This window comes from Crocodylus siamensis, chromosome 8, assembly GCF_052110815.1.
Source record: "Crocodylus siamensis isolate JL-2025a chromosome 8, ASM5211081v1, whole genome shotgun sequence".
NCBI lineage: Eukaryota > Metazoa > Chordata > Crocodylia > Crocodylidae > Crocodylus > Crocodylus siamensis.
This window is the reverse complement of record NC_143402.1, coordinates 78,999,166-79,024,676: the sequence shown is the minus strand read 5'-3', so window position 1 is coordinate 79,024,676 and position 25,511 is coordinate 78,999,166. Positions and strand designations below refer to the sequence as shown.

Here is a 25,511-nt window from a genome sequence, read left to right as displayed (position 1 = left end):
GGACCACAAAATACCGGGGGGGGGGGCAGAGAGTAAGAGGAGCCCCCTGGCAGCCTGCAGGCACCTGGGGCTGAGCCCCTTGGACTGAACAGGTCTCCGTTATGCAGCTGCCAGCACCAGAAAGGGCTTTGCTGAGAGTGGAGGTAGACAAGATCGTGACCCCCTGGGAGGAGGGTCCTGGGACTCCCTGCATGTGGGCAGGGGGCAGGTTCAGTCCAGGGGAAACCAGCCCACGCCTGCCCCCACGTCCTGCACAACACAGAACAATTCTGCGGGAATCGGCCCATGGAAACAGCTCCCCCACGAGCCCAGAGCTAACGACTTTATTTTTTGGCAGAGATATTCAGAGTGATCGTGGCTTGACGCAGAAGCCGGTGAGCTGTGAGCTTTGGTCGAAGCAATGTCTGTGCCCAGGAGGAAGGGGCAGCGCAGAGCCAGGTCTCCCCGGGTCTCAGCTCCCTACCCTACCTGTGAAGGCTGTTCTTGGTACCGCTCAGCAAGGGACCGAGTCCAGGGCTCCTTGCTCTGATCCAGCAGCAGAAACGCAAACCAGACCGACGGGCGCACAGTCACTGCTCCGGGTCTGACCCACGTCGTGCCGCCCCTGCTCAGCTCAGAAGGAGAAACTCTCCCTCTTCTTTCCCCTTCCACGTGTCTCCTGCCTGCCCATGTCCCCTGCTTCTGCCACGCATGCCAGTCATCCAGGGCTATTTCCGGAAAGCAAAGACGTCCCGCGATTTCAGCCCTCTCTTGCCTTCGCTTCCGGGCTTGGGGGAAGGCAGTTCCACCAGGCCCCCGTACGGGCAGCTCTCTGACTCGGGGTGATGTCCAGAGCACTCCACGGCCGGGATGTAGCCGCTGTCCCACATGCCGCTCCCACAAAGCTTGCACAGGTCGTGCAGGCTGCAGGGGATGCGCGGTAACAGGCGGAACTGATACAGCAAACTCCGTGCCTGGAGCGGGGAGAGGAGGGGAGGCTCATTAGTGGCATAGCCAGAGCGCACGTTCTAGGCGCCGGGGCTGCCCGTGGGTCCGTTTGGCTCACACGAGGATCCACAGCAGCCTGGCTAGGGGCGACATGGATCCCAAGTGCAGCCAAAAGAGGCCTGGGAGGCATTTCCAGCACTGACTGCATTCAGCCACCGGAAGGTGAAGCTGTTGGGTCAGCCACAGAGCCGGCCCAGCCCAGACAACACTGGGCACAGCTCCTCCTTGCTGCTGGCTGACATGCCCCAGACCTGCTGTGCAGCGACCACGGAGGAGAGGGGAAAGTCTGCTGCCTACCCCGCTGTCAGCAGTGAGGGCTATGTGTGTGTGCACGCGCGTGTGCAGGGCATCACCTGGCGTTACTGAGCACTACACTGAGACCATCATGCAGGGGAGTGTCACGCCTCTCATCATTCCTGCTTGACCTGAACAGGGGGCCTCACCCCAGGGCTGAGGAGCTGCAGGCTCCCTTTCCAGCCTCTGAATGCATGTGTGTGTTATCCTGCCTCTGAGTGGCGCGTCTAGACTCCCTGCACTTCCCAGGGTTGATCTCACAATACGTGCTGCCTATAGACAGACCCCCACACCAATCATTCCTGCTGTGCCTATGGCCCACGCCGGGGACAAGTGAACAGGGAAATGGGAGTGTTCCCGCTCGGCCTCCCGCATTCAGAACCGCAACAGTCAGCCCACGCCGGCCCACAGCACTGACCTTCCTGAGTACGAGTTCCCCATTCATGTGCATAGCCAGGTTGCCAAAATGCAGCAGCATCTGATCGGTAGCCAGCTGCTGCTCAATGACGTCGTCCCCATAGATCACCACGATGGCCACACAGATAAAAAGGTGGAAGTAGTCGGTCTGCAGGAGCAAAGCAAGAGTTTGCGTTATGGGATGGGATGCTTGGGGCACCCAGTGCCCTGCCTCCCCCACCCAACCTGGAAAGACTCCTGGGTCGGGAAGGAGCCCTGTTCACACAAAGTTTGGTCCTGTCTGGGATGTGTGCTAGTGGTGAATAGCAAGCCAGTTCCCACTGGAGTCAAGCCACAAGCAGCTGCCCCCCTGAGGGCAGAAGCGAGAGGAGGGTCATGATTTTTCTAAGGGACCCATTATTTTAGGTCCCCAGCAGGAAACTACTTGCTGAGGCCACCCTGCTTTGCAGGTCTGAGGAGTTAAGCCCCCCTGGGGACACGATTCTTTGCTAGGTAAAGACAGGGGAGTGTCCTTACAGAGCACACGGTCCCTCACACAGATGCACTGTCTAGATGGATATCTCCCACTCCAAACACATGGGCCAGCCCATCGTGACTTCCGAGGGCAGTTCTGCAGGCTAATTTATGCAGAAACAAACATACAATTTGTGTGGGCTGATGAAGAGGCCTTTCCAAGTGTCCCTGCCCTTTTGCTCACTGGACAGGAGCAGACCAGCACTCAGCTGCATGTGGCTAGCTTGGAGCCTTGGGGAAACAAGCTACCATTGCCACTTAAAGTGAAGGTGATTCCTTTTGCACTGATGGGTTGCAGCAGGAGCCAGATCACCCCCGGGACTCAATCAAGCACCAAGCCAGGGTACAATCTGCATTGATTTCAATGATTTCTAAGGCAAGCGGCAGGGGATAAAACCAGCCCATTGAAAGATGAGACACTATTTTAAGTGCATTGCAGTCACAACTCAGGGAGTGAAAAGGGGGCTGGGTCTGTGCAGTGATACTTTGCCTGGGTGGGTGCTCTCTCGTGCAACATACTGCATGAGCGTGGGGAAAGGCAGCTGCATCCATGAGTGTGGGGCCAGCCCAGGGCATGCACCTGCTCTGTGGTGCACCGTATTGCGGGCTGCAGCCTCACCTGGTAATGAGCCCAGCAGGCCTCCCACATGCGCAGGGCCTCCGCCTCCGGGAACTCGCGCTTGAAGCAGAGGAGGATCCAGCGGTGACAGAACAGCATCTGCAAGCCGTCCTCCCCCAGTGCAGCCAGGTGCTGGTAGAAGCGGGGGTGCATGAGCCGCAGCAGCTCGCGGAGGTACATCTGGAAAAGGTGCCAGCGCTCAGCTCATCCTCCACCCTGCGGCTGTCCCTGTGATGCCCCAGACCCAGAAGCACATGCCTGCCAGTGGCATGTCCCTCATCATCACACTCCAGCTTTGTTGCACATAATTTTTCCCCTCTTTCAACAAGCCCCATGTTGGTATTCAGGCCTCAGCCATGCCACACCTGTTATATATTTTGCAAAAAGGACCAGCGTTGGCTCGTCAGTGCAGACAGAGCCTTACAGGCAGAGATTCAGCAAGATTCTTGCTGCCAGGGCAGGGGTCGGACTAGATGATCTGCTCAGGTCCCTTCCGACCCTAGAAACTATGAAAAGAGAGAAGACCAAACCCACTACAGCTTTGCTTTTAATGCTGCTGCTAAAAAAAGGAAGCCTGGGACTCAGAGCTCTAGGAGTGTAGCCTCACAAAACAGAGGACAGAGGTAGCTATTTCTGGAAACGCTGAGTTTTGACTTTCACTGGGTGGCGCAGACATTGCATTGGAAAACCAACTCTTGGGTACACTGGGGATGCATGTGTGTGCATGGGAACATCACACGCCACCAGTGACTTTTACAGCAGCTTTCCATGGCAAGAGGAGGCCACGGTGACCAGGACAGCATGTCTCCAGTCGGGAGCAAAGTGGTAGGATTGCCCAGCCAGGATGGAATTAGCTTTCCCCCGACAGCCTGAGGCTGCATCTAGATTTTTAAAAGAACATGCTACTTTAAGAAATGCTGCCAGGCAGATTGGGCCTGGCTTTCAGCTCTCCACATGCCCTGGGTCTGTGAAACCTTGGTCACAGACAACGGTTATTGGTGCATTTAAAAACAGATATCCATGGAAAAGTTTGCAGCTTGGACCAGATCATTCCTAAGTCACGTCTACAGCCAAATAATGAGGAATTAAATAAACCTCCCAGGAGCAAAGGCCAGGATGCAGACTCAGACACTCCACAGGCCCAGGAGCAGGAAGTACAGCACTTTTGGTTCCAACTAGCACAGCTGCTCAGTGCAGCGCGGTGCTCGCAGCCCTCTGAGAAGCAGCACGAACTGGCTTAAGTGCAGCACAGTGCAAAGACGATGGGCCTCCTCCGGACACAGCCTGCAACTGTACCGCCTGAACCCCAAGCAGTACAGCCGCGTTCATGTGGTGCTGCCTGGCACCGATCGGAGACCAACATCCCTCCGACAGCCTGGGGAGAAGGGAAGTTAAGGAAAGGAACGAGAGCCTCACCAGCTGCTTCTCCATATCCTCATCCCGGGGGGAGCTGATGAAAATAGTGTTCTGCATCAACCCCACGAAACACCAGAAAGTGTCCGACTCATCCAGGACCTCTGCCAGGATGGGGGCCACGAGGTCAGACATCCCCTGGGAGTAGCCAATGGTAGGGTTAAACACTGCATAGTTCAGCAAAATTCTCCTAGGAGGCATTAGACAGGAGAGGGTGAGATCCAGCGGGCACCTGTCACAGGTGACTCAGTCCCACTTCCCCCCTCCAAATCCCGCCCAACATGCAGACCCATGCAACTGAAAACTCCCTCCTGCTGTTTAAAGCATGAAGGATGCAGCTACAGCTAGAAAGCACGTAGCTTCCTGAGCAGCCCCCAGGGCCGTGTGCCCTCCAGCACAGCACCTCATGGCACGTGGGGAGAGAGTGCCCAGATGCCAGGCATGGCCGTGGAGGGTTAGACTGCCTAGTACCAGCTCTGATGAGGGGCTGGTTGGCCAGCCAGACTTCCAAACAGCTTGTAGCAATCTGGGACCAGGACTCACAACCACCCAGTCTCCAGGTAGGCTGCCTGCCCCCGAGAAGCAGGGCAGGAGAGAAGTATAGTAAAGGTAGGGAGAGAAACACAAAATAACTCTAGGGGAGGGAAACCCCAAGAGCTGGGGAGGGGACAGCAGGTGCTGGAAATCAAAATGGCAGGAAATAGCAGTTTAAACAGTAAAGAATCACACGATGGGAACAGAGGAGCAATGTGGAGCAGGGGCTACATGCCCATCCCCAGTGCCCAAACCACTACAGCAGGCAAGATCTAGCTGCTCCCTAACCATGCATCAGAACCTGGGTGCAGCAGCTCCAGGGAGACCGGCCAGGTCCTAGGGAGCTTGGTCTTTCACCCCAGCAGCTGCAAACTGCCAGCTTCAGCTTTACCCAGGCACCTGCTGTGTTCCTGCAGTGGCTGCTTGATCCTTCAAGTGCCCTCACCCTTTGGTGTCCACCTCCTGGCTTCCCTGTCCACAAGGAACTGGGCCAGGGAGACAGGACAACAGGATGCGTTTCAATACTGACAAGTGCAGGGTGCTGCATGTGGGCAGTAGAAACCAGCAGCACACTTATAGAATGGGAAACTCCCTTCTCGAGAGCACAGAGGCAGAAAGGGATCTCGGAGTCATTACTGACTCCAAGATGAACATGGGCCGACAATGTGAGGTCACGGTTGGCAGGGCTAACCGCACCTTGTCGTGCATCCACAGGTGCATCTCGAGCAGGGCCAGGGAGGTGATCCTCCCCTTCTCTGAAACGCTGGTCAGGCCACAGCTGAAGTATTGCGTCCAGTTCTGGGCGCCGCACTTCAGGAGGGGTGTGGACAGCATGGAGAGGGTCCAGAGGAGGCCACCCGCATGATCCGGGGACAACAGGGCAGACCCTACAACGAAAGACTGTGGGACCTGAACCTGCTCAGCCGTCACACGAGAAGGCTGAGGGGGGACCTGGTGACTGTCTATAAACTCACTAGGGGGGACCAGAAGGGTTTGGGGGAGACACTGTTTCACCGAGCGCCTCCCGGCACAACAAGGAACAACGGACACAAATTATTGGAGCGGAGGTTTAGATTACGCTCGTAGTATGGGCAACAAGCAGGAGGAGCTCACCCTCCTGCCGGCTGACACCAGCCCGGGCATAGTGGGGATCACGGAAACGTGGTGGGACGCAACGCATGATTGGGCGGTGAATGTCAAGGGCTATAAGCTGTACAGGAGGGACAGGATAGGAAAGAGGGGTGGGGGCGTGGCGATCTATATCAAGGAGGAATACACATCATAGTCAATTAGCAAGGAGCCAGGGGAGGGGCACTCTGAAGTGCTTTGGGTTAGGGTACAAGGCAGTCGAGGGGAAAGAGACTTAACGGTGGGAGTCTACTACAGACCTCCCAACCAGGGGGAAGAGCTTGACCACGAATCCTTGGGTCAGCTCACAGAGGTGGTGAAGGCTAGGGATGTAGTAGTCATGGGGGACCTGAACGTCCCGGACATCTGCTGGGAAGAGCAGTCAGCCAGGTCTGACCGCTCACGTCGGTTCTTGGCCAGAGTGCAGGACCTCCACCTAACCCAGGAGGTGCACAGCCCCACCAGGGGGGACACCCTGTTGGACCTAGTGCTGGCCACGGGTGACGACCTGGTGCGGGGGCTGTGGGTGCTCGACCCCCTGGGCGACAGCGATCATCCCCTGCTGGGATTCACCATCCAACGCAGGGTGGCAAAGGCCGGCAGTAAGGCAGCGGCCCTAGATTTTAGGAGGGCAGACTTCAGCGAGCTAAGGAGGATAGCTGGAGAAGTGCTGAGGTCCCGGAGGGGAGGGGAGCCGGTGTCCAAGGAGAGTGGTCGCTCCTTAAGGAGACGATCCTCCAAGCCCAAAGGAAGGTAATCCCAACGAGGATCAAAGGGAGCAGGAGAGCACACAAGCCCCCATGGCTCACCAAAAGCATCCAGGAACATCTCCTTGCTAAAAAGGAGGCTTACACCCAATGTAAAGAAGGGGTCATCACCAGGGAGGGCTATTCTGTAGTTGCTCGGGGATGTAGGGGGGCAGTTAGGAAGGCCAAGGCAGAGATGGGACTGGGACTAGCTTCCCAGATTAAGGACAATAAGAAGTCCTTTTTTAAATTCGTAGGGGGTAAAAAGAAGGTCCCGGGTAATGTGGGGCCCTTGCAGGACACGATGGGAAACTTGGTCGTCACACCAGACGGCAAAGCTAACATGTTTAACAATTTCTTTGCCTCCGTCTTCCTAAGTAGGGACCAGAACAGCCACCTCCCTGCTGGGCCCCCCTTGGGCCCTGGGGGAGGCACACTTGGGCCACGGGTTAGCGAGGAGTTAGTTAGGGAGCTTCTGGAGGGGTTGGATGTATTCAAGTCAGCCGGCCCGGACGATCTCCACCCTAGAGTTCTAAAGGAACTGGCCCAGGTCATTGCAAGTCCCCTGGCACGGCTGTACGAGCACTCGTGGTGCTCTGGTGAGGTACCGGAGGACTGGAAGAGGGCCAATGTGGTCCCCATCTTCAAAAAAGGCAGGAGGGAGGACCTGGGAAACTATAGGCCAGTTAGTCTCACCTCGATCCTAGGCAAGCTGTTCGAGAAAATTATGCTGGCACACATCCAGGAGGGGCCAGCAGGGGACTGCATGCTCAGGGGCAACCAACACGGGTTCATCAGTGGCAGGTCCTGTCACACCAACCTGGTGGCCTTTTACAAGCAGATCACCAGATCATCAGACGCAGGGGGAGCAGTGGGCATCGTCTTCCTGGACTTCCGGAAGGCTTTCGACACTGCCTCTCACCCTGTTCTCATTAAGAAACTGGGGGGCTGTGGTGTAGACACCCACACAGTCAACTGGGTCGCCAACTGGCTGGAGGGCCGCACCCAGAGGGTGGTAGTAGATGGGTCCTTCTCAACCTGGAAGGACGTGGGCAGTGGGGTTCCCCAGGGCTCGGTCCTCGGGCCCGCACTGTTCAACATCTTCATCAGCGACTTGGACGAGGGGTAAAAAGCACCCTGTTCAAATTTGCTGATGACACTAAGATGTGGGGGGACGTGGGCACACTGGAAGGAAGCAACAGGCTACAATCAGACCTAGACAGGTTACAAGGGTGGGCGGACGAGAATAGGATGGGATTCAACACAGACAAGTGCAAGGTGACGCACCTGGGGAGGAACAGCCGGCACCACACCTACAGGCTGGGGAACTCCCCTGTCGTCAGCACGGAGGCGGAAAGGGATCTGGGGGTCATCACTGACTCCAAGATGAACGTGGGCCGGCAGTGTGGGGACGCGGTCAGGAAGGCCAACCGCACCTTGTCCTGCATCCACAGATGCATCTCGAGCAGGTCCAGGGGGATGATCCTCCCCCTCGATGCGGCACTGGTCAGGCCGCAGCTGGAGTACTGCGTCCAGCTCTGGGCGCCGCACTGCAGGAGGGATGTGGACAGCATGGAGAGGGTCCAGAGGAGGCCAGTCGCATGATCAGGGGCAGCAGGGCAGGCCCTATGAGGAGAGGCGACGGGACCTGAACCTGTTCAGCCTCCACAAGGGAAGGCTGAGGGGGATCTTGTGGCCTGTTACAAACTAGTCAGGGGGGACCAGCAGGCACTGGGGGAGTCCCTGTTCCTCCGAGCACCGCCACGAGTGACCAGGAATAGCGGTCACAAGCTGGCAGAGGGTAGGTTTAGGTTAGATATCAGGAGGCGACTTCACGGTCGGGCGGCTAGGGTCTGGAACCAGCTTCCAAGAGAAGTGGTGCAGGCCCCTACCCTGGGGGTGTTTAAGAGGAGGTTAGATGAACATCTTGCTGGGGTCTTTTGACCCCAGTACTCTTTCCTGCCATGGCAGGGGGTCGGACTAGATGATCTGCTCAGGTCCCTTCCGACCCGAGAAACTATGATCAGACATCCGCAAGAACTACTTCACAGTCAGGGCAGCTAGGAGCTGGAACCAACTTCCTAGGGAAGCGGCGCTGGCTCCTACCCTGGGGATCTTTAAGAAGAGGCTTGATGCCTACCTGGCTGGACTCACTTGAGTCCAGTTGTTTCTCCCGCTCAGGTGGGGGTTTGGACTTGAAGATCTACAAGGTCCCTTCGACCCAACTGCTGTGATCCTATGACTCTATGACAACGCTACAGCTGGAGGGAAGTGGTTCGGGTAGGGGAAGAGGGGCCATCTGGCCCAGCTCCAAGGCCAGGCCTGCCCAAACAGCTTCTTGCACCTGGGAAGGGAAAGCTCTAGCCAGGGCAGATGCCGTCCTCCATAAAGGAGCATCACCTCATGGTCTCCACATTGGGGTTGTCCTCCCCACGGAAGAACTGGTTGCTGCGGTCAGTCCGCACCACGTCCTTGTCGACGGTGAACTGCACGTTGCGCCAGAACTCCTTGTGCTCCTCAGGGGTCATCGTCAGCCTGGAAACGAAGCAGCCCTGTGAGTGTGCTCAGCCCAGGGAGAGACACCACAAACCCCGTCCCAGAGGCAGACTGAGCTCCCCAATCTCCACGATGCCCAGACTGTGCGAGAGGGTTGGAGGCACTGAGTCCATCCCCAGCTCTCACCAGCAGCCGCGGCACAGTCCCAGTCAGACATGGGTCTAGCATCTTCTGCCAATAAGTTTATCCTAACAGCTCTGAGAGGCTGTTCCTGGACCTGGCCATTGGGATGATCAGAAATCTTCTGTGTTCCCAGACTGTCTTTATTCATCCCCATTTGTGCTTGGGCCAAGATGTGAGTCTGAAAGAGCTGCTTCTCCCCGTGGACATGTTATAAGGAGTGGTCACAGCCCCTCCTCACCTTTGTTTTGCCAGGCTAAGCACAGCGTGTTCTCCTCATCTCCCTTTGGGAGAAAGGCTTTCCTGCACACTTAGGGACAGTCATTTCCGGGGATCTAAATGACTGGAGGGATGAGCTGAAAGGCCCCAGCTCCTCTGTGCCTAGGTACGTTGAAACAGAGCCCCTCAGTCCATCCTTCTCCCACCCCCCAGCAGCTTCCCCTTTGAGAGCCTCCCCCTCTGCATCAACCCTATGAAACACCAGAAAGTGTCTGACTCATCTAGGACCTCTGCCAGGATGGAGGCCACGAGGCCGGACATCCCCTGGGATGACCTCGGGGAGGATCTCAAAGCCAAGTGTAGTGCTGGATGGAGACACTGTCCCTTCAGGACCCAAGCCGAGGTGAGGAGCATGGAAGACAGCTCCCCGTTACCTTTTCTGCTGAATCTCAAAGTATTCTCTCCTCTTCTGCACCCTCAGGGCCTCCCTCTCTTCGGACGTGGACTCATAGCTGTAATAGTGCAGTAGGAAGGGCCAGACCTCGCCACGGATGGAGACATCGATCCCCCCAAAGAAAATGGCCTGGAGGAGCAGTGCAAAAAGTGACAGACACAACTGGGAGAGTCCCAGAGGCTGCACCAAGACGCCACCCGCCCCTGGGCTGCTGCAGCTTTACCACCCGCCTCTGACAAGTGATGCCTTGATTCAAGCTCTTTCAAATTTGCACATGTGTAGAAGGAAAGTATTGGGCTCTATTCCCAGATGAGACACAAATCGGGCTCATTTCAATGTCAATAACCCCCCCGGAGGGACTCTGTGATTAACGTGTCGTTCTCATGTCAGGGCTTAATCCCCAGTCTTGGAGACGCTGCGTTTCATAGCAAATTTTTCTTTCAGGGCTTGGACAGGGTCCTGCCCGGGCCCACAAAGGGCTGCGAGTAGGAGCCTCGGCTGCTTTCTACAGCCGTTCACACTGCATTGTACAGGAATGGGACCCTCCCAGTCCACTTATTCCAACGGGCAGTGGAAGGAGGGCAGAGTCCCCCCTGCACTCAGGAAGATGCTCCATTACGGTGACCTGAATGCAGCTCCTGTGAGAGCTCTAGCTGAGCACCAGCAATAAGTCTGAGAACCAAGACCCCAGGGCCTGACCCAGCATGAAGTCAACTGCTCTCAGGGACTTGTCCGCTAAGAGAAAAGCAAACCCACCCGGGCAGCCGCTGGTGCCCCCTCACCTTCAGCAGCTTGTACTCCTCCTCCACCTGCCCGGACTCGTTCAGGTGATGGAGCCAGGCAGAGACATCGAGGCGCTTGTACGCGTTCTCCTCCGGGTGAGTCTCTGAGGATGGCAGCTTGGGGCGGCGGATGGAGAACTGCATGCAGGTCCTTTCGTCAGTCAGCTGCTGAAGGGGAGACAGAGCGGAAGGGAGGAGATGGGGACGGCTGCAAAGCAGCAGCTCTCAGAGCAGCTCCCGAGGTGAGCCCCAAGATTTGGTGCCTGGGAAGGATTTGACTGACATCCCACCAATCAAAACAGCAAGAGCTACTCAAGGCATTCGAGAACCTCAAATGCCTCTACACAAACGCTCGCAGCATGGGCAACAAGCAGGAGGAGCTCACCCTCCTGATGGCTGACACCAGCCCGGACACAGTGGGGATCACTGACACGTGGTGGGACCCAACGCATGACCGGGCGGTGAATGTCAAGGGCATAGGCTGTACAGGAGGGACAGGATAGGAAGGAGAGGTGGGGGTGTGGCGCTCTATATCTAGGAGGAATACACATCCTTGTTAATTAGCAAGGAGCCAGGGGAGGGGCACTCTGAAGTGCTTTGGGTTAGAGTACAAGGCAGTCGAGGGGAAAGAGACTTAACGGTGGGGGTCTACTACAGACCCCCCAACCAGGGAGAGGAGCTTGACCAGGAATTCTTGGGTCAGCTCACAGAGGTGGCGAAGGCTAAGGATGTGGCAGTCATGGGGGACCTGAACTTCCCGGACATCTGCTGGGAGGAGCAGTCAGCCAGGTCTGACCGCTCACGTAGGGTCTTGGCCGGCATGCAGGACCTCCGTCTAACCCAGGAGGTGCACAGCCCCACTGGGGGGGGACGCCTTGTTGGACCTGGTGCTGGCCACGGGTGATGACCTGGTGCGGGGGCTGCGGGGGCTTGACCACCTGGGCGACAGCGATCATCGCCTGCTGGGATTCACCATCCAGCGCAAGGTGGCAAAGGCACGCAGTAGGGCAGCGGCCCTAGATTTTAGGAGGGCAGACTTCAACGAGCTAAGGAGGATAGTTGGAGAAGCGCTGAGGTCCCGGGGGGGAGGGGAGCCGGGTGTCCAAGGAGAGTGGTTGCTCCTTAAGGAGACGATCCTCCAAGCCCAAAGGGAGGTAATCCCAACGAGGATCAAAGGGAGCAGGAGAGCACACAGCCCCCATGGCTCACCAAAAGCATCCGGGAATGTCTCCTTGCTAAAAAGGAGGCTTACGCCCAATGGAAAGAAGGGGCCATCACCAGGGAGGGCTATTCTCCAGTTGCTCGGGGATGTAGGGGGGCAGTTAGGAAGGCCAAGGCAGAGATGGAACTGGGACTAGCTTCCCAGATTAAGGACAATAAGAAGTCCTTTTTTAAATTCGTAGGGGGTAAAAAGAAGGTCCCGGGTAATGTGGGGCCCTTGCAGGACGCGATGGGAAACTTGGTCGTCGCACCACACGGCAAAGCTAACATGTTTAACGATTTCTTTGCCTCCGTCTTCCTAAGTAGGGACCAGAACAGCCACCTCCCTGCTGGGCCCCCCTCGGGCCCCGGGGGAGGCACACCTGGGCCATGGGTTAGCGAGGATTTAGTTAGGGAGCTTCTGGAGGGGCTGGACGTATTCAAGTCAGCCAGCCGGACGATCTCCACCCTAGAGTTCTAAAGGAACTGGCCGAGGTCACTGTAAGTCCCCTGGCACGGCTTTACGAGCGCTCGTGGTGCTCTGGTGAGGTACCGGAGGACTGGAAGAGGGCCAGCGTGGTCCCCATCTTCAAAAAAGGCAGAAAGGAGGACCCGGGAAACTATAGGCCAGTTAGTCTCACCTCGATCCTAGGCAAGCTGTTCGAGAAAATTATGCGGGCACATCCAGGAGAGGCCAGCAGGGGACTGCATGCTTAGGGGCAACCAACACGGATTCATCAGTGGCAGGTCCTGTCAGACCAACCTGGCGGCCTTTTACGATCAGATCACCAGATCATTAGACGCAGGGGGAGCAGTGGGCATCGTCTTCCTGGACTTCCGGAAGGCCTTCGACACTGTCTCTCACCCCGTTCTCATTAAGAAACTGGGGGGCTGTGGTGTAGACACCCACACAGTCAAATGGGTCGCCAACTGGCTGGAGGGCCGCACCCAGAGGGGGGTAGTGGATGGGTCCTTCTCAACCTGGAAGGACGCGGGCAGTGGGGTCCCCCAGGGCTCGGTCCTCAGGCCCGCGCTGTTCAACATCTTCATCAGCGACTTGGACGAGGGGGTAAAAAGCACCCTGTTCAAGTTTGCTGATGACACTAAGATGTGGGGAGACGTGGGCACACTGGAAGGATGCAACAGGCTACAATCAGACCTAGACAGGTTACAAGGGTGGGCGGACAAGAATAGGATGGGTTTCAACACAGACAAGTGCAAGGTGCTGCACCTTGGGAGGAACAGCCGGCACCATACCTACAGGCTGGGGAACTCCCCTCTTGTCAGCACGGAGGCGGAAAGGGATCTGGGGGTCATCGCTGACTCCAAGATGAACATGGGCCGGCAGTGTGGAGAGGCTCAGGGGTGATGTGATGGCCACCTATAAGTTTAGCAGGGGTGACCACCAGGATCTGGGGGAACGTCTGTTCACCAGAGCGCCCCAAGGGATGACGAGGTCGAACGGTCACAAACTCCTGCAAGACCGTTTCAGGCTGGACATAAGGAAGAATTTCTTTCCTGTCCGAGCCCCCAAGGTCTGGAACAGTCTGCCAGCGGAGGTGGGTCTAGCACCTACATTGAACACCTTCAAGAGTAAATTGGATGCTTATCTTGCTGGGACCCTATGACCCCAGCTGACTTCCTGCCCTTTGGGCAGGGGGCTGGACTCGATGATCTCCCGAGGTCCCTTCCAGCCCTGATGTCTATGAAATCTATGAAATCTCAAGCAAGTCCAAAGAGATGATCCTCCCCCTCTACGCGGCACTGGTCAGGCCGCAGCTGGAGTACCGCGTCCAGTTCTGGGCGCCGCACTTCAGGAGGGATGTGGACAGCATGGAGAGGGTCCAGAGGAGGCCACTCACATGGTCAGGGGGCAGCAGGGCAGGCCCTATGAGGAGAGGCGACAGGACCTGAACCTGTTCAGCCTCCAGAAGAGAAGGCTGAGGGGGGATCTTGTGGCCTGTTATAAACTAGTCAGGGGGGACCAGCAGGCATTGGGGGAGTCCCTGTTCCCCCAAGCACCGCCACGAGTGACCAGGAATAACGGTCACAAGCTGGCAGAGGGTAGGTTTAGGTTAGACATCAGGAGGTGCGACTTCACAGTCAGGACGGCTAGGGTCTGGAACCAGCTTCCAAGAGAAGTGGTGCTGGCCCCTACCCTGGGGGTGTTTAAGAGGAGGTTAGATGAACATCTTGCTGGGATTGTTTGACCCCAGCGCTCTTTCCTGCCATGGCAGGGGGTCGGACTAGATGATCTGCTCCGGTCCCTTCCGACCCTAGAAACTATGAAACTATGAAACCACAGCACTGCCAACGGCAGCACTTCCAACAAGAATTTCTTTCCACATCCCCCCTTCACACACACACTCAGCTTCCCCCCGAGACTGAATGAATGCTGCTCACAGCCAGAAACGCTGGCAATACATTGCATACGATTGGGCCCATACAAAGAGAGTGCTGTGAGGCACGTAGTGCGCCACACAGCCTGGTCCCCTCTCCGGACACTCGCGATTTCAGCGCAAAGCTGCAGCTGATGTTTCACTGAAAAATCAAAGGCTGCTCTGTGCCAGCCTAAGCCTGTGTGGCTGCAATGAGGAAAGCAGCAGGGGATTTGGGGGGGAAAGATGGGAGTGTAAAAATCATTGTTTTTAATAAGTACATAATGGGTCATTAAAGTGCTCTTATCACATTTGTGGGGAGACAGTAAAATCTGGCAAGGTGTCTTGTCAAAACACCCCTTCCATGTGCAGGGCTTTGGGCACCCCAACTAGATGAGACGGGTGCAGAGCTTTGGATCCAGCACCGGCAACGCAGCCTTCTAGTCCCAATGCCCAAGCACTGGCCCAGCGTCCAGCAAAACAGGGACCTGCACGTACAGGCCTTTGTGATGTTCTCTCCATGCTGGTACCCAGGACCGAGGAAGAGGGACCAGCACATCCAAGCAAAGACCTGACCTGTGCTGCACCCTGCAGCCCTGCCCACACTTGTCAAAGCTACTCATTAAGACACCTCTTCAATGCCCAGCCCTCAGCCCTGGCTAAGAAGGCAGCTACGACAGCCTCTTTGCCTCACGTGGCCCAGGTTGGTTACCTGATCCTTGAGGTGGGTCTCCGTGCAGTACTTCCACTGCTGAAACACCTCTGACAGCTTATCCAGGCCACCGTGGTGAAAGTGGAAGATCTTATATTGACTCTCCCTGCTAGCAACGACCAGCTGTCCACAGGTGCAGGCCTCGTCACTGCGGGGCAGCAGAAGGGAAAACACACAGGTTAGAGCCGGCTTTCTCAGTGGGGAGGAGAGGATGAGGGAGGGGAGAACACAGCCGGAATGAAACACAAATGCACAGAAACCTCAAAGAAAAAACTACAAGCATGGAGGCAGGCAGACCAAACACCTCCCCAGCTCAAGGCACGTGGGCCGTCACGGCCCCAGCCACAGCACAGCGCTCTCCAAGTAGCAGTGGGGTGGCCGCGCTCCCTCCTCTTCCCACTCCAAAGCCTTCGGCCCCAGGAAGGAACTGCATCCCTGCCTCGGGGTGGGAGCAGGTCCACCAGAGCCTTTCCAGTGCCTGCACAACACGGTCCTGGAGACAGCAGCTCCCAGAGACACGGGGACTCTAGGAGATGGGGAAGCCACAACAAGCTTCTGGAGAAAACTGGGACGAAGACGGGCGAAGGGAGTTCAAGGGTCTAGAGTTCAAGGTGTTTTCTATACCGAAACTAGCCTTGCTGTTTCCAAGGGGGGAGCGGTGCTGGGACATGGAGAAAACCCATTTCTCACCTGAAGAAAAGGCGGAGGGACCTCATCTGGCCAAGGTCCACACGAAAGACCCCGCAGATCTGCTCGAGGGCAAACACCTTCTGCTGCTCGTCCCACCGGGCATTTTGCACTTGCCCGTTGTTGTCCTGGAAGTGGGTGTTGGTGTCGAGGCTGGAGGCAGAGCTGGTGGAGCAGGTCATGTGGTTATCACACGTCTCCCTGGAGCAGGGGTGGGAGGACCATTAACCACAAGTAACAGAGTCTGTAGTCACCCCAGGACGATGGAGAGTCAGTAGCCTCTGAATTCATACCTCTCTGGTGGTCAACACTGGTCTCTCTTGTACCATAACCAGGAGCAGTTTGGGGAGCCAGTCCAGTGGACACTCACCTTCCCTTCCCACTACGTGCCAGGGTGCCTACAGCATCATCTACACCCCTCTACATCTGCATTTGGGGCTCACTTCTTCCCTGTTTTTTCCACCCTTGGCCCAGGTGACCAGAGCAACCCCACTAGGCTGCAGCAGCGAAAGCCTGGAGGGAAAGGTCGTTTTGTCACATAGTCCTAGCAGAATCCTTTGCATGGAGCCCAGCGGCTCTGGGCCTTGGCTGGGGCAGGACCGGGGAGCACACTCGGGAGGTCACTTTTCTTGGTAGCAGAAGAACTGAAAGAGCCTCCTTCCCGCACAATGAAAACATACATTTCTGGGGAAATGACTCACTTGCTAGAGCATATTTCCTAGCATCCACTCATAAGCTTGGCTTCATGCATGGGGACTTCAGACAAGCTCCCACTTGCAAGTGTCAACCTTTGTCTACAGAGGACTGGGAAACCATCTGAAAGCCCTTTCACCAGAACCAGACTGTTTTCCAATAAGCTAAGCAGCTAAATGAACCCAGGGTTTCCCCAAGGGGAAGCCTGAACCTAGATTAAAAGCCAAGCAGCCCCATCCCCAAAGAAAAGCATCACTGCTCTGAGAACTAAGTGACTCTGAAACCGTGACCCCCCCCCGGCTCTTACAAAGGTCAAGGCCCGTGAACAGTTGTAGAGCGAGGCCTGAATGGGCTCCACTGTGAAATCAGGGTTTGCAAAACAAGACAAGGAGCAGGTATAAAGGCAGTCCCCGCAGTGCCACTTTCTGCAGTGTTTTCTAATCCGCTTATCTCACAATGTAGGCACTGAGCACTGAGTCTCGCACACTCAGCATGCGGCTGCACTGCGCCACGTCAGGAAGCTTTCTGCAACGGGCTACCGTGCCCCCCAAGTGAGGGCCATTAGGCTGTGTTTCCAGCATCCACCCACCGTTCAGGTCACTGCGTTTCAATGAACAGGCTGCGGACATTCCCTCTAGCTGCGGGTGAAATTAGTAACAGAGGCTGAATGGGCAGGCTAGTTCCAGGGGGAGGACATGAAACCTCAGTGCCCACACACATGCAAAATCAATCCCTCCCCATCCTTTCATTCTGCATAAGACTTTACATAAAAAGGTCTTAATAGATCTTAACCCAAACAAACCAGCTCCACTACTTAATGCACGCCTGTTCTGCTGCTTAATTATCCCGATGAGACACAATCGAAGTGAGATCTTCGGACACAACCTGGCACCACAAGAATGCAAGCAGGGATCATGCCTCCAGCAAGACCGATTCACCCACTCAGCAACACTGCACCTCATCCGAATGTCGCCTGGAGCCCCCCCAGTGTTAAGTGGAAAGTGCAGCCAGGCCTCCTCATCTATGCTGCGCACACACTTCCAGGCAAGTTGTATCTGGGTTCGTGAGAATCAAAGCGCTGCTTTATCGGCTGGATCTGCGGTGTGGAACGCCTGCCAGGAATGCTCACTACCATATGTTAGTGCAGAAAACTGCCTGGAAAAGGCACCGTGTGCTGGATAGCCTGCTGTAAGCAGCTGGATTTTACGCGGCAACATTCAGGTTGAAGCCACAGCTGATTACACAGGATTTTCCAGGAAGAGATGACTCAAACTCATTTAAAGACTAAGCAAAACCACCCAGGTATTCCTGCAGCCCTTGAGGAGATCAAGTGGTCAGAAAGACAAAGAAGGGCAGCCTATAAATCTAATAAAGAAATAAACGGACAAGAGGCTGGAAGCGAATGTACTACACAGGTTATTCCCGTGAGAAACTCCACACAGTTCAAGCACATCAAGTCACTAGATGCACAAGCAGCATTTAATACTTGTACACGGCATTGCATATGCTCCCAGCGTGGGGACATGCTGCCCCTCGAGTGGCACAGGAAGCCTCTGTATGTGGCAGATCAGGAAGGGGACAGGCAGCATGCCAGCAGAGAGGGCTGGGAGCAGAAAGCAAAGCAGCAAACCGAGCAGAAAGCTTGCGACTGCACATTTGGTAATATATGCATGTACTGTACCTGACACCACAAACATATAAAGTGTTATTTTACACACTCTATAAATACTAACGCTCAATAATTACCCAGGTTAATCACTCCATGAATTTAAAAAAGACTCCACCTTATGTTTAAGCATAAGACCTTTCCCATTTGTACATGCTGAATGCATTGGAAAATGGCTTTAAACTGCTTCGTAAACCAATGTTAACACTCATCTGTGTGCAGCCCTGCTTGCCCCTTGTAAGGATGGGCTCTTAGGCAGTAAGGCCAATGCTAATTAATTAAGTCTATGCTTCTGGGGAGTCACCTCTGTGTTGACACATGCAGGCAGGGAGAATGCTCCTAGGTTTGCAAGATAGCACTGGAAAGCCAGCGTTACGTTCGTTGGACCAGAGATTTGTATTAGACTGTTCTTCAAAAGCAGCCTTAGCACTGCAGAAACACATTCCAGGAAGATATTATCTTGTGGGATTAATAAAAAAAAAGACAAAACAGGCAAAGCCAGTGCTATGGTTTATGCATGGGAGTGAAGGGACCTGGAGAAAAACCAAATGCTTATCAGCAGAATTGAAAAAGCTGAAAGCAGGAACCCCGGTGCAACAGGCACGTTCATGGCTCATTTCCTTCCTAAAGTTTCTTTGCTCCTTTTAGGTTAGTGTCCCTCCTATTAGTTAGTTAGAGACAAGTGCTACCACAGGCGGTCTCTCAGGAGTCCTTAATGATGGGCTGCGTGCCTGTACCATCCCCTTTGGCACATCTGTAACCCTTAAGAGGACAGTAGGGTGAAGCCTCACAAGTAGGAGTTTGTAATAGTAACTGTCATAAGCCCAAAGCATCCTGAATCCCCTTGCAGTAATCATCAAGACACAGGGAAGCGGTATCAGAGACCTGGACTGAGAGCAATCGGCCTGCTGAGACGGGTCTTTTACAAAGGCCACATCTTTGCAAGTTTGTGGAAAGCACCCATATCAGGTGGGCTGAGTGAAGTGACAATCTGAGATGGAGCTGGCTGTCTTGATACCTCTGCGCTTCACAATCCATTCCCCAAAAAGAAGGATCAAAGAAAGGCATGACAAAACGACAACGGGCTCACTGTTCTGGGAATCCTGGCTGGCTATATCCCTGAAAACAGAGCTGCAAGAGGATTATGCCCGTGCAATTTTTTAAAATCCATTCATACCTGCTGAGCAGAGAGTAGTAAACTAGGTTAAAACCTGCTCCTAAATCCCCCTCAGGCTGATAAGATTTGGAATAGATGCTTGAAGCTTTGTACCGCCTCAAAAAACGCCTGCAGATCCTCCTCATGCAGACGTTTCTGAACGGGGAAGGATTTATTCCACTTATTTTGAAGAAGTGGAATGTGTCTCTTTAAATGTCATGTCAGAATAAAGACCCGTGGAGGTGCATGTGAGTAGGTAAGTGGTGCCCGGTGGGGGGAGCATCCCCCAGCCCTGCCCGCACAGGAGGGAAATCCATGGCAGATTTCGTGGGATGTCACCGCACGGAGCGCTCCGATGCCGGCGTGGGTTTCCAGAAGCCACGTTCCACGGGCCCGCCATTGATCTGTTTGCTTGCAAAACATAAATTCCTTCACATTCAACTGCGCTAAATGCTACTTAGTAGCTAATTAACTTTCTGGGCTGAAAACCTCCTGTAATTGCACTTCTTTCACCTTTTTAGCCCGTGTTCTCCAGGGAGCCGAAGCTGTCCTGCGGCATTTGTTCTGCTCATTCCTATCGTACAGGCGCAAGTTCCTTCCTGACAACAGACTGCCAATCATGGCTGCAGAGGTCACTGGAGACCAAATTAGGAGCACTCTGCTGCTGACAAACCTGCTTTGCTTAGCTCAACGCAAAGGGAAAGTAATACGTTATAAAAAAAATCATTTTCCCCGTTGAAACTCAGCGCCAGGGAGCAGATTCAAGGGCACTTTTCAGAGGCGATTTATAATTACCGTTGAAACCGTTCGGCTCTCAAGCTGCTTGTATTTTGACTGAACTGGCATCTGCTCCCCACTGGACAGGGAGAGAAAACAGAAAAAGCTTCACGATTAGAGCACATCACAGAAACACAGACCATAGGGAAGGCAGAGACTTTCGCACTCCCCTCCTTCCTCTGCCCACAAGACTGTCGCAGCGAGATGAGGGATGGGGTCTTGTATTAAACAAGGATGCTCTGCATACCATTGAAACCTCCCAGTGCAAGACGGGCTAAAGAAAGCTGGATTTGACCACTGCACCTTTTGACACAATCGGTTTGCTCGCGAGAAGCAAAGATCAAGCAGTTTGTGTTGAGGTAAGTGGACATTTCAAATCCACATGAAGGCACACCGGCTTTCTCTCTCTGAAGCTTCCTGCAGTTTTGCTGGGGTCATAGCACCCAGTGCTTGTGCCGGCTGCTGGATCCATACCCAAAGTCTCTGCATACAAAGACAAACTGGGCAGGAGGCAGAGGAACCAGAGCACTCTGGGATGCCCCCCTTTTCTTCCCTACCTCAGCATAAGAAAACAGCCAAGCAAGAAGCCTCGCTGCACTGGAGGCTTTGGGGCTCCTCATTCTTCCTGAGATGCAGTAGCAGCCTGGAAGGAGACCAGGTGAGTTCAGGCAGGAACAGAGGGCGTTGTAAGAACGGGCATCCCTACCTCCACCGGGTCTCCTCGCTGCTACATGACAAATGAACGAAAGAGAAAATCCTTGAGCTGGTAATTCTGCATTTAAATAGGAAGCACTACAAGGACTTGTAGTGACTTAGAGTACCGCAATCCCCTTTTTCCAGGGCAGCCCAAAATTGAACATACAATTGTGTTCGCTGTTAAATACAAGTTACTTTTCTCAAAGATCAGACGGCTAAACAGGTAAAGTCTGCTTAGCTAAACCCGAAGCACGGATTTTCTCTGTGAGCTTTTGTGACACTTGGGCAGCAGCAGCAAGGACAGTAGTTTGAATGAATAAAAACACACACGGTCCCTGAAAAGCCAAACACAACAAATCATTTTTAAGCCCAGCGTATGCTGTTCAACAGTGCATACTTTACCTTCGTTTCGAAGGAGGAAAGCATTTCAAAAGCCGAACAACAGATTTTTTGCAATCCGTACAGAGAAGGGGCACCTCATGCCTGGGCTTTAACTCATTAATAAATCAATTGAAATGCAACACTTGAAAAAAAAAATTCCTTAGATGGAAAAAGTGATTTCTCAGCACGGCCCAAAGAAGAATGTTTACCTTTCAGCCCAGTCCAGCCTGGAAAAGAGGAGCTTTCTTAGCAGTGTTTATTTTATTTTTGAAATCAATGGGTTATTTTGCCAGGGGTTTTTGTGCAGTTCTTTCCATGCAAAAATAAAATTCTGAGCTAATTATGCTAATTACAATCAAGCCTTTGAAACCCCAGCCCCTTGAAAACCCTGAAGATTATCTTTGTTCTTATATTCTTGGCTCCAAGCAACCAACTGGGAATTTTGGAGGGACTTTCTACCGGCAGACTGAGTTCAGCCAGTCCCTGGACCCCGGGAGGCTGCTGACCTGGTAGCAGCACCAGCAGCACCACCCAGGGAGCCTCTCGCTGCCTCAGAGGCCTCCCTGGAGGATACATTTCTCCAAGGCAGCAGAAAGGAGAGGGGAAAGAGGAGAGCTGATGAGAAGCAGGTTTCAGAGTTACTGTCAGTGCTTAATACTGCTCTAATTGCAAGGACTCAGCCAAGGTGACAGACTGTGCAGACTGCTTTGCACACGCTGCAGTGGGACTTTTACAGGGGAAACACAATTCCTTCTGCACCAGGCCAACTTAAGCATGAAGGCAAAGCATGATTTATCTTCAACCTTGACTAGAGCCTCTGGGTGTTCCCCTAATACCAACAAACCAAGGATGGCACCAATGCCCCGGGAATGACACAGCACGGCGAGGCTTCTCCAAGAAAGCAGTCCTTTCCTCTAATCCTGCCCATTGCACTTGGCTGCTCAAAGCATCCTGTTGAAGGACCAGAGTCCTTGAGCACCGCTGTCCATAAGGGAAGAGTGAAACACATGGCACCCTTCGCTTTGGGAAACCCTTTTGGTATCAGGGATGAACCTGATCCTTTCAGGTCTGGCCCACAGGCAGTTTTGTATTAGGATGATGCTGATTTAGGAACCAGCCTAGTTCAGTTGGTCCAATCCCCCTCTGCAGGCTGCCGGTACACGGGCGCAAAGGGGCTTACATCAGTGCAATGTAGTCTCATAAAACAAACTGGTTTCTAAATTAGTCACATTTAGACAAGCCCCAGGTTTCTCGAGCGGGGGCAGGACCACCTATTGCTACGAAAGCCACTCTTAAAGGAGACGGGCTATTTCCTTCCTGGAGTTAACAGTTCAGGAGAAGCAGGCACATCCCTGACCCAGCTTTGATGTCTCACCACCTCCGGATTCGGGAAAGCCTGTTTGGCCAGGAGGCAAAGGAGGGGCAGGAAGAGCGCAGCTGCTTACTGCGTTCTCACTTCGCAGGAAAGCCCAAGCATGTGGGAAGCGTGTCTGTCCCTCCGTGAGGGTGGGGGGGACTCTGGGGGACAAATACTGGGAGTTAAGGCTTTCGGCTATACCACGGAAGGGAATAAGGAGCGACCAAACAGGGACGGTCACTACCTGCATAATGCTATCTGGCCGATGAGGTGAGCTCTGTGTAGCACAAGGATTGCAGCAGGTATTGTACGCCAGGACCAGCAAGACCAATGCTCTCCTTGGAAACGCACCATGGCACCTAAGCACATAGCCCAGACTTCAGCTCTGTCATGGGGTGTCTCCCTGCTGGGCCCCACAGGAGAGGAGGCAAGGCCGTGTTTCTGCACGGTCCTTGATCCGAAGGAGGACGGATGCTCCAGGTCTCAGTTGCAGCCCCTCCGAGGAGGAAAGGTCAGCTGCCGCATCCCTCAAGACAGGCTCTGCAGTAGCAGCACCATGGCAGGCTCTTTGATCAAGGGCTCCTTTGATGATCTGATCCACCAAGACATCGCCTGCGCAGGGATCTGCCAGGAGACGGAAGGGACCTCTCCTGCGTGAGCTGGACGGCGGAGAACAGCACCGACGCAAGCAACATGCTCGACATCTCTCCCTTTGCCCAGGGAAGGGCGCTTGTACCCGAAAGCTTGCAAAGAGCATTTTTTCCAGCTATTTAGTTGATCTAATCAAAAAGATTGCATTTTCCCAAAGAACCCCGAGAACAAAAGTAAGCATCGATGCTCCCCAGAAGACAGCTGAAACTTGGAGCCCGACTCTGCCAGGAGCCTGCCTGGTCTAGCACCTCGCACATCGTTTTCCTGCCGCCTCCCCGCGGGTCCAACCAGGAGTGGGGTGCGTGGGGCAGAGCAGACCTCCTCCTCCTCCGGCTGCCGCTGGCTCACCTTGCTCTGGCTGGAACGGCGCTGGGAGGCGCCTGCCATCTGCTGGCCACGGGCAGCCCACGGCGGGCCGGCTCCGGGGCCAGCCACATATTTCCAAGCCCCTCACCAAGCCTAGGCTGCCTTGCTTCAGGAGCACCGGCTGAACAGCTGCAGGCAGGCTGACACTGCACCCAGCACTGGCAGCCCTGCGTGGCAGGGAACCAGCCGGCATGCTTTCCTCGGTGCAATGCAAAACTCAGCGGCGGGACCCTACGACACTTTGAATTCCCTTCCCGTCTTCAGGGAGTGCTGCCAAGTTCGTAAGCGGCCTAGAGCCGAGCGTGCAGGCACCGCAGTCTGGGTGGTTTCCAGAGATGCCCTTTGTCAGCCAAGTGTCTCCCAGGGAACTGCATCTCTGCGGAGCATTTGGGACAAAGATGGCCCAGGGCAAACAATCAAGAGGGGGCTGGAAACCGGGTCGCCATCCAATCTGCTCTTTCAGAGGCTGCATTCATCACGGGGAGACAGAGTTCACTGTAAAAGCAAGAGTTTAAAGCTCCGTTTTCAAAAGAGCCATTGACCCCTCCGGGAAAGCCCTGCAGAGCAGGCCAGACTGCCCCCGCCACCTCCGAGGCTCGCTGGGCTTCCTGCCCCCTGGCGCCTTCCCCAGGCTTTTTGCACCTCCTCTGCTCTCGATGCATATTCCAAGCCGCGCTTCTCATTCGCGCCTCGCTGTAACACGCTGGCTGCGCCTGAGTCAGCTGTCATGACTCTCTTCCGTGGAAAGCTGGCAGGAACCCAAAAGGGAAAAACAGCCTCCCGCTGTTTAAATATTTACACAGGGCAAGATCTGGATCCCTAGGCCTTCACAGCGTCCTGAATTTCCCCCCTCCTCCGTGGCACTGATGCCCCCAGTCCCATCACCCGACAGCCTGCCCATGCCCCGAATCAGAGGGGAAAGCAAGGAGATCTTGCCAGCGGTTTCAGTGGAGTGAGGAGCTCCCAGGATCTGCTTTGGGTGGCACGGAGCTGAGATCACTCTCAAGTTTTACTGATCAATGACAGGAAGTTTTAGGCAGAAGGCAGGGTGGAGTAGCACCTTATAGACCAACTGACTCAGAGAGGCATACATTTCCATGAGCAACAGCTCACTTGGTTGGACACTAGTAACATTTTGGACAACATGCTGGCAGTCTTGTGCCAAAAAGCCCAATGGGCCTGTCCAGGGGTGCTGCCCCCAGGCTTGTCGGACACAAGACACGCAGGCAGCATGACACAAGATGTTGCAATAGGTTGCACAAGGGTTTGAATCTGCTTGTTGGCTCCCACCACCGCAAGGCTGCAACTACTCACATTGCAGCAGGGATGCTGGAAGAAAGGACGAATCCCCAGGCCCCTCCAGACTCCGCGGGGACCCTGCCGGCTCACGTTCATCTCAGCTCATTCACCTGTAATTTTGCCTCTTGATTATTCTGCACAGGTGAGCTGCCATAATAACATGATGCAACAGTTGCTGCTGCCCTCCATCGCCCAGCAGCTCCCTTCTGTGTGCAGGGCAGCTGATGAGCTCCCTGGGAAAAGGCCGAAACACAGGCCACGCAACCAGTCAGTGAAAATTGCATCAAGCCAGACTCCTAAGAAGCTGCTTCCCTGGCCTCGCTTCTCGCCCAGGTAGGCAGGGAGAAGGTTTGTGCTCCAGATTCATCTCCGTCTAGGAGCTGTGGGGACTGAGGGAGAGCACTGTTCTGTTAGGTCCCATTCTTGCAAACACCATCTACTCTGCACACATAACACTCAGGTCTGCTCCCTTCGGGGCCCCAAGCTGCTCATGCTCCTCTGTGTCTCTGGTAGCCCTGCCGTGGGACCTGGGACAGGAGTACATAAGAACACAAGCAGTGCTGCGCTGGGTCAGACCCACGGTCCAGCAAGCCCAGGATCCCATCTTTGATAGTGGCAGGAGCGGATGATGTAGAGGGAGAACAGTGAACTGGACAGATCTAATGTAATCCACGCCGCTCCTAGGCACCTATCATTATTGGTTCAGAGAT

General features: G+C 54.7%; 1 protein-coding gene across 3 annotated transcripts in view; it reads right to left on the bottom strand.

The window, feature by feature from the left end:
• Positions 1-308: 308 nt before the first annotated feature.
• TBC1D16 (TBC1 domain family member 16) overlaps positions 309-25,511 on the bottom strand; it is a 40,739-nt gene continuing 15,536 nt past the window's right edge. For 2 of the 3 annotated variants that reach the window (XM_090059600.1, XM_090059601.1), the window contains exons 4-12: positions 15,763-15,960; positions 15,073-15,220; positions 10,783-10,950; positions 9,981-10,129; positions 9,052-9,186; positions 4,247-4,433; positions 2,831-3,010; positions 1,700-1,846; positions 309-953 (exon numbers count right to left, since the gene is read on the bottom strand). In XM_090059600.1, coding sequence (XP_089915726.1) covers positions 708-953; positions 1,700-1,846; positions 2,831-3,010; positions 4,247-4,433; positions 9,052-9,186; positions 9,981-10,129; positions 10,783-10,950; positions 15,073-15,220; positions 15,763-15,960 — 1,558 coding nt within the window. In that variant the 3' untranslated portion in view covers positions 309-707. The remainder of the gene's footprint in view (positions 954-1,699; positions 1,847-2,830; positions 3,011-4,246; positions 4,434-9,051; positions 9,187-9,980; positions 10,130-10,782; positions 10,951-15,072; positions 15,221-15,762; positions 15,961-25,511) is intronic. The other variant, XM_090059602.1, reaches the window with a different exon arrangement.